The sequence below is a fragment of the Furipterus horrens genome, unplaced genomic scaffold (genome assembly GCF_987537825.1).
Source record: "Furipterus horrens unplaced genomic scaffold, mFurHor1.1.pri manual_scaffold_11, whole genome shotgun sequence".
Classification (NCBI taxonomy): Eukaryota; Metazoa; Chordata; class Mammalia; order Chiroptera; family Furipteridae; genus Furipterus; species Furipterus horrens.
In genome coordinates, this window is record NW_028327181.1 from 71530028 (window position 1) to 71538607 (window position 8580).

An 8580-nucleotide genomic window follows, 5' to 3' on the forward strand; every position below is an offset into this window, starting at 1 on the left:
AGTCTGTGTTAATTTTGTTACAGTGGCCACAAGAAACCAATACACATCCTGATATAATAAACTTCTATAATGAACTTCAGGGCCTGCAGTTTAAACGGGTAATTAGTGACCCCAGATTGTTACTTCTAAGTGTATTTTCCCTCCTTTCTCTGTCAAAATCCTGAGCTGCTGCGTTTACACTTGTGAAGGACATGTCATCTTTCTACAGTCACCTAGCAACCTCCTGACCACCCCTCTCTCATCGAGAGCTTTAACTTTCAGCTCACATCAGCCTCTCTGTTGGCTCTTTTGTGCTTCCTGGCAATTTTGACAATACTCTGCCCCTGCCAATTTTTTATGAACTCAACTGAAAAGATGTGCCCTTCACCCGACATTAGCCACACACACTCTCATGGTCCCCCTTCAATCATGTCATCGCCAGTAACTGCAGCCCCTCGCAAGTCTGTTTCAATCCTGCCCTTCTGCGACCGCCACCTCCAATCCCCGCAGGACATTTTTCTAACTCTCTACTCCGACTCTCTTTGGGCCACACAGGGACCGCCACCGCACGGAGTCCGCCATTTGTAACTCTCTACCCACGTTCATCCCAAATGTCCTCACTTTCCTCCTTCACCAGCTTATGAGCTTTGATCAAGTTTTAAAACCATTTTCTCCCTGACACCCCTAGCGGCCCTGCCTTGTGCTGTATGCACCTGACTAAGCCTCCAATCTGCCTAACCGGACTATCTGCCTACTTCGAGCCGAACAGCTCCCTTTAACTTCATCACAACGAATCTCAAATGGGAACTCATCACTACCCAGCAATCTTGCCTTACCTCTCCAGGACATCTGTTTCCTCTTTACCCCCCAAAAATATTTCAAAACTTCTTCTCCTTTTTAACATATGATAGATTTTCATCATTTTATCACTGCTAAAGACCTGGACTCATTTCTGAATGGAAAAAAGAAAGTCGGGAATCAAATGAAACCAACCGCATCTTCCTACCACTAACAGCACTCTGTGCCCACTAACTTTCTATTCTGTCTTGACACAATGGGAGAAACATCCCTGCTCCTGGCTGGGACCATCCTTCTGTGTTCATTCTGGATCTCTTCCTTGCTCAAAGAACTTGCTCCTACAATTTTTCTTCTCCTCTTATATCATCAATTGCTCTTTCTCAAATGGACTATTCCCTTTGGATCCCATATATGCTCCAATATCGCTCATCTCAAAACATTAAAAAAAAAACCCAAAATCTATCTTTCCCTCCCACACTGTCCTCCTCCAGCTACTTCCCATTCCTCTGCCATCTTTCACAGCCAGACTTCTCAAAGTTACCTGTACTCACCATCTCTACTTGTTTTTACCTTCTATAACTTTCCTCAGCCTACATTTTGAGTTGAATTTTTCACCCGCCTTCTCCATGAAAAAAATTCTGTTTTGATCAAGGTTTCAAAGCTATGGGCCAATTCTCTATTTTCATGTTACCCAATCACCTAGCAGGTTGTTACCCAATTGGCCACTTTGTCTTTTAAACCTGCTTTTGCCAGATGTCACCATTTCCCTTCTTACCCCACTGGCCACTCCTTCTCTGGCTCGTTTCTTGGCTCCCTCTTCCTTACTCAACTTCTCAATGTTAGAAGACTCTGGAACCTGTTCTTAACCATCTTGTCTTTCTCAGCTACACTTTCTCGCAGTGCCATCTCAGCCACCCCACGACTGAATGCTATCCATGTAGTGATAACTCCGAACTCTGCACCTGTGACACAGATCTTCCTGCTAAGATCCAGACCCAGAAATCCACTGCCTCCTCAGCATCTCAGTGTAACTAATCCTATGGAGAACTCTTGATCCAACCCCAAACCAGTCACCCCCGTGGCACTCTACGGCGCTCCCATCTACGGTACCCTCACCCAATCAGTCGCTCAGGTCAAAATCTTCTCTTTCTCTCATCTCTTGCATCCAGTCCTCAACAAATGCAACCTGTATTTCTAGAATCCAAGCCCCATCTCAGCACCTTCATTCACGCCACCACCATATCTGTCCTTCAGAACTGCAGCGGCCACCTGGACTGACCTCTCTGCCTCCCCTGTGTCTCTGTAATTCATTCTCTGCAGACCAGCCACAGGAAGGTTCTCCAAGATGAAGTGTGATCACTGCCACTCTAGTTAAAGCTCTCTGAGAGCTTCCTCTGGCAATTAGAATAAACTCCGAGCTCTCTTGCACAGCTTAGCAAGCCCTATGGGCGCTTACCGAGCATTCATCTGGTACTGGTTTGTCATTGAGAGGGAATTTTTTCCTGGGTATTGTGCTTCCTCTCAGGATGCCTCTCACCTTTATACTTCCTTTTTTTGCTTGTTTTGGGGGTTTTTGTTGTTATTGTTTTGCTTTGTTTTTTCTTTTCCCAGATTTATCAAGATATAATTGACATATAACATATACAAAATCATTACATTGGATACCTTTATCTTTAACCTGTAGGAAATAGCTGCCCATGATGTAAGGCACCAAAATCCTCCCTCTCTACCCCCTTCTCCTGGGTGGCAGATGCCAAGGACGGGAGGACAACAATGAGGTGGCAGTTATTCTGGGTCTGTGATACAGGGGCAGATGGGGGGCTTGGTTGGAGAAATGTCCAACTATCCTCGAACATCTCTGCTTTATAACACAAGGCCTGATTGTGCCCCACAGGCTGTTTAGATGCTTCTCACTTCTGTATAGTTAGTCAAGAGTCTTCTCAAATTTTGGTGTTAGGTTATCTTTCAGCCTTTTCTTAATGCATGTATAATTTGCAGGCATCACTCAAATATACAAAACCTACTTTTCTCCATTTCCCTATAACTAAATTAGTTTAGACATTCCAATGTCTGCCAATGGTGAAAATTCAATTTGCTAATAAAAACTAGCTCAACTACTTCTTGTTAAAACTTCATCCTTTAGGAAATTAACACATTCAAATTCTGGATTCTTCCTTTCCCCTTTTTTCTGCCATTTTCTTTATGGGAATCATCTAAGTTCCTGGAGTCTTAGGTATTATCCTAGCTTTAGGGAGGGTACATGTAGTCTACATGTTATCATTTGTCTTCAGTGTCTCCCACTATGGTGAGGCGTGTCCCATCCATTCTCTGTGCCAGTCATATCACTGCTCAAGTCTAAGCCTCCAGTCCCACAATTGTCAGATCCGTTCAGTCTGTGATGTTAGTAGAACCAGGACCCATACTCAATCAGACATTTCTCAACTCTTCCCTCTCAATCCCAGTTTGGAATCTTGGAAACTCTCAGCTATTTGCCCTGCACCATCTTGGTATGCCTTCAATTCCAAGGTAGCCCTGTCCTGTCCAGTTAGCCACCTGCCTCAGACATTGCTCTATATTATTCCAGCACATTGCCACTCAGTGTCATATAATAGGTGGAGGCTTTGCCCAGAACCTGACAGCTTCTCAAAGATAGGCCCAAGCCTTTCTGCTTTGAAATACCCATCTGGGTGATTCTACAGTATTCCCACCTACCAATGGTGTGTGGAACAGAAGGGCCTTTATAGGGGCACAGTAACATCTAAGCTCTTGTTACCTGCCCGTGGGATTCCCATTTCAACTCTTACTGCCTTAAGAGTAGAAAAGTTATATTCTTCACTTTCTCATTCTTATATTTGGGCCTGTAGTATAAATTCTATGATCTTGAGACACAAAGTCAAAATTTTAATGGCCTTTGCTCTTCCCATAATGCCTGGCTCTAAGTCTGTAGACTAGGGTATAAATTTATAGAAGTTTACAAAGGGGCTCAGGAATGATTAATTTGATTCTTTCAGGCTTATCTCCCCTGAGAGTCACTACTTTTAGAAGTCCTGGATGATGAAGAAGAGAAATGGGTTCAAACAATTCTTGGGAAGGGGTGAGGGAAGTAGCAACACCTTAGAATCTTAAAAATATTATACCCTACTACACTGTTGTTCATTTCTTTGGTAGGTTTTTATATTTTTCTGTGTCTTCCAAGGACTTTTACTGGGAATGACAGAAAAGGCTAGATCAGAGATTGCTAGCCAGTTGCTATTTTAAACTGAAGGTCTGGTGTTTATTTTTTATGGAAGTAAACTTCACATGCAGGCATTTTCTTTCATCACAGGCATTTTGTGCACTGAGCCACACCTGAGAAGACATCAGGAACCATGCTGAGGGCCAGAAGGGACAAGCCCTGCTTCATTTTCCTATCTAGTCAATAACTCCAGTAGAAAAAGCATTAGACTGGAATTCAAAAGCTTGGCTTAAAGGTCTGTTTCTGTTATTCACCATCTGTGCCCCCGAGCAAGTCGCTTCCTTGAGCTTCAACAACCTCAACAGTAACATCGCTAAACTTAACAATTATTTTTTGTACGCTTGTGACAGTTTTACCTCCAAGGTTATTACAGTTTAAACTGCACTAAGATGTTTGGGGTATTGCATTTGATGGAGAACACAAGGCACAGTGTAATATTAAAAATGAATTTGTATCTAGAATAGTTAAAATACAAAAATGTGTTGGTGCTTTAAAACAAAATAAGCTCTGGTTGCATAGACATGTTGCCTAGAAAGGCACTGACAGAGAGCACAGATTTATCTGGCATTTTTCAGTGGTGTTTCAGGTCAGCAGACAGCGTGGACTACAGTGCATATATGTACGTGTACAAGCGAGGACCCACGGAATAGCGTGACTGGATTGGGTTTTGAATGGCCCAGAGCACACAGCATTCTATGTAGGTATTTGATTTATATTTCATTCAGTCGTAAAAGAGCGATGGACAGGAGAGAAGGAGAAAAGGAATGAGAATCAGCTCATTAGAATTCCATCACTTCTCTGAATTCACTTCCCTCTTTCTACAATGGGGTTCGTAACTCCTTTTTTCCGTAGTGCGAGCCTAGGGCATGTAGCCCAGTTTCTGCATTTACCACATTGTCAAGCTCCAAAGCACCTAGCACCCTGCCGGCACAGGGTAAATGCACAAGACGTGTCTGTAAATGAATGAAAGAATGACTATTCCTGACTACCGCAAGGAGCTGTTCTGAAATGTGACTTGTTGTTATTACCTAGGTCACCCTCTCCGGCTGACTAGAAATTCCTTTTCCAATTTTGTCTTTTGCCACCGTTTTTACTTAGCAGTCTCTGCTTTGACCACTAGATGGAACAAGAGGAAAGTTTCTTCAAGAGGGAAAGCGAGGAGAGATGCTCCCAGAGCCCTTGGCAGAGATGTGAGTAAAACAGCCACCCCGGGGCTAGTTAAGCAAAACAAATAGCCAACATTTCACTCAACACATTGGAAGGAATCAAAGCCTCCACAGGCTGGACTTACAATGACGTCTGAGCACTGGTAGGTACAAAGACAAAAAAAAAAAAAACAAACCCTCTGCAGATAGTAATAAGATACCAATCCACAAACAACAGCCTTGAACAAAATATTCTAGGGCACCATGGAAAAAATCAGCCAAACTGAGACAATGCAAGATGAGAGGAGGCCAGACTGGACCAACCATCACAATGAAGGGTTATCACTGTCACGCAGAGAAACCTGGGACTGTTGGGAAAACTCCACTTGATAGAACAGAGTTGCTGCATGTACATTTCAGTTTAATTTCATGGAGATGAAAATGTACACAGTTCTCATTTCGGAGTCAATTTTAGCAAATCCTTGTGTCATCTATTTCAAGTCATCAGAGAACATTCCTAAAATATTGTTACATGGAAGAACCTGTGCTGAACAGACATCAATGTGCTATAGAAGTTGAGATTCTCGAGATCAGAGTGGGCAGCAGAAAGTAACTAACTGGTACATAATGCTGCCATGGAAAGCCCTGCCGTGGTCTGGAGCTCTGTACACAGAGCACTGGTCAAGTCCACTCACTGAGATCCTACGTCTAGCAGGAAGCTTGCTGGTTATAAGTGGACTTTGTAATCTGCCTCCAGGGAGAAAAAGCCATGTCATTCCAGCATAAGCCCTCCAGACCTGTGACAGTTATGTTTTTCACTGTAACTTAATACGCTGGTATTCTGTTCTAAACATCAGTGTCCTGCGAGCTTGGTAAATGTGAATTACCACCAGGAAAAGGATTCCTCCTAACAAAGTAAACTAATGAGCCTGTTGGATGCAGAATGCAGATGGTGTTACATTCTGTATTGAATTCCACACTATGACAGCTCTTCGCAGCCAACCAAGGCTCTGATGGCCCGTTTTCTGCATATCCTTCTTATTCACATCTGTGGCCATGATCCTCCATCCCGGTTGCATATCAGAATGACCCAATGCAGCTTCCCAGACTCCAGCCTCAAAGATTCTAATTCCATAGGTCTGGGGTTGATCCAGGAATGTCTTCCTAAGAAGTCTAAGTGATGCCAGTGAGGTTGGCCCCAACCCTGGGGTGTATGGGAACCATGCATCTTCTTGAGTATAATTCCACAGGTTAATCTAGGACCATAGAATCATGGAACATGTTATTTGAAAAAAATCCTCCAGATCAATAAGAACTCCTTTCTGCAGCATCCCTGAACGTGCATGTTCCCATGGAAGCTGGGCATAAAGGAGCCAAACAGGAAGCTGCTAGGCCATTACATCTTAATGAACATAAGAAACTGGCCGACCTTTGGGAGCTCTGGCCTTTGATCCAAAGAGTCCCATTAGCTCTTAGAGAAATGGCCCTTTCTGGCCAAAAATGCATAGATGAGACCAAGGCCAGAAATATAATTTGTGAGGCCAGTACAAAATTTTTAAATTCTGAGAAATTGCAAGATGGTGGCAGCAGAGCATTAACCCATGGTGGGACCCTTCTGGACTTGGGGCCCCGTGCAACTGCCATGCAGTTGGCTCTGGCCAGGGCTACAACTGAGGTGGCATGATGATTTCTAATCAAGGAATACCTGTATTCTCTCAGGTCTTTCTTTCCATCAGCTTATCTTCCTGCCTCCACACAGCAGCCAAGGTGCCCTTTAAAATGCAAATAATATGGCGTCACTCCCCTGCAGGAAAGCACTCGATGTCACCCACTGTTCCAGGATCAGGAGTCAAGTCCTTCGTGAGGCCCACCCGTCGCTTTGCCCTGCCTGCCTCTCTCCCCTTAGGCTCCTCATTCTTTTCTCTCTGCTCCAGTCCCACTGCCTTTGTTCCAACTCCCCCAGTTTCCCAGGCTTCTTTCTGCTCAGATCTCTCACAAACACCGCTCTCTGTGGCAAGAAGACTCTACCCTGCCAGTCCCAACCTCGCTCACTTCTGCCCGTCCTTCAGGTCAAAGGGTAAATGTCTCTTCCTCAGGGAAGTTTTCTCTGACCTACCTTGGGACACACGCGCCTGGTCCCCTCTCCTTGTGCTTTATAGATTTATGCCCACTGTTTTTAAACAGTGACTGTGAGATTATTGGTTTAATATCTCTTCCCTGCTACACTAACTGCTTCTCTCCAGGTTGCTTAGCACAGTGCCTGAGATATAGGAGGGGCTCAAAAAGTACTTGATGAAATTGAAAACCAACAAACGAAGAAAAGGGGAAAAACGTTGGGCCCTAGGTATGCTCCTCTTATTAAAAAAAACTCATCTACTGTATTCCCAAAGCCCATGGACCTGATTGCCCAATCTCTCCATGTATAGATTCTTGGCATTAAACCTCCCTTATATAAGTGACAATACTGCACCTTTTTCCAGGGCGATCTGATTTGTTCACGGTGTGCTTATGAACAGCACTTACTTTTGCTCACCACACAGACTGATTGGAGGATAAACTGTGTGGACCCCCTGCTTTGGTGACACTCAGATCATCTCTTTTCCTCTTTCTCCGTCTCTGCATAGCTGAACTGATGAGAGACAGCGTCTGTGTTCTGGTGACTCTAGTATTAACGGCAAGAGCTTAAGTTATTAAACTGAGCAGCTGTAATCTGTGAGGTCTCCCAGAGACCTGGGGATTAATGTATTTTTACTTCAGAGCCAATGTAACTATTCCAACGAGTTTAGGGTTTGCTCCCTGCAATCGCCAGACTGGCCTTGTGGCCTTTCTCTGGACCCACTTCCTAACGGTGAGAGACGTCATGGAGTTCTACTTGGAGATTGACCCTGTCACCTTGAACCTGATCATCCTAGTTGCAAGCTACGTCATCTTGCTCCTGGTCTTCCTCATCTCCTGCATGCTGTATGACTGCCGAGGCAAGGACCCCAGTAAGGAGTACACGCCCGAGGCTGCTCTCGATGCTCAGCCCTCCATCCGCTTGGTGGTGATGCAGCAAAGCGCCCCGGGGGACCCCTGGGCGCGGGGACCAGGACTTCATTTTGGAAATCCCACTCCGCTAGGAAAGAAAAGCACAATGGTGTGAGGCGCACCGGGGGACCTTGGGGAGAGAGCACGAGACATCCTGGACAAGCTATTCTCCCAGGGGCTGCGACCCTCGCAGCATACAGATCCTGCTGGGCCACGGAGGTGGGAGCCCTGTCTTCCTTTCTGCTCTCCCGGCATCCTGTATGGATAACGCAAGTATCTAAGGTAAGCAACCCAAAGCGGTATTTATTTGGTCAGGTCTGCTAGATTCTGTGGTCTAGTGAAGCTGGTCACCAGTACCTTCCCAGTGATGCCATTTCTGGGAGAGATTGGGAGGTG

General features: G+C 44.9%; 1 protein-coding gene across 1 annotated transcript; it reads left to right on the forward strand.

Moving 5' to 3' along the window:
- Positions 1–7986: 7986 nt before the first annotated feature.
- On the forward strand, positions 7987–8299 carry SMIM36 (small integral membrane protein 36). The gene has a single exon (XM_090257842.1). The coding sequence runs from the start codon at positions 8018–8020 to the stop codon at positions 8297–8299; it is 282 nt and encodes a 93-aa protein (XP_090113968.1). The 5' UTR covers positions 7987–8017.
- Positions 8300–8580: the final 281 nt, after the last annotated feature.

Excerpts from the sequence above, each read along its gene's own strand:
- SMIM36 (XM_090257842.1), top strand. The coding sequence starts at position 8,018 with ATGGAGTTCTACTTGGAGATTGACCCTGTCACCTTGAACCTGATCATC.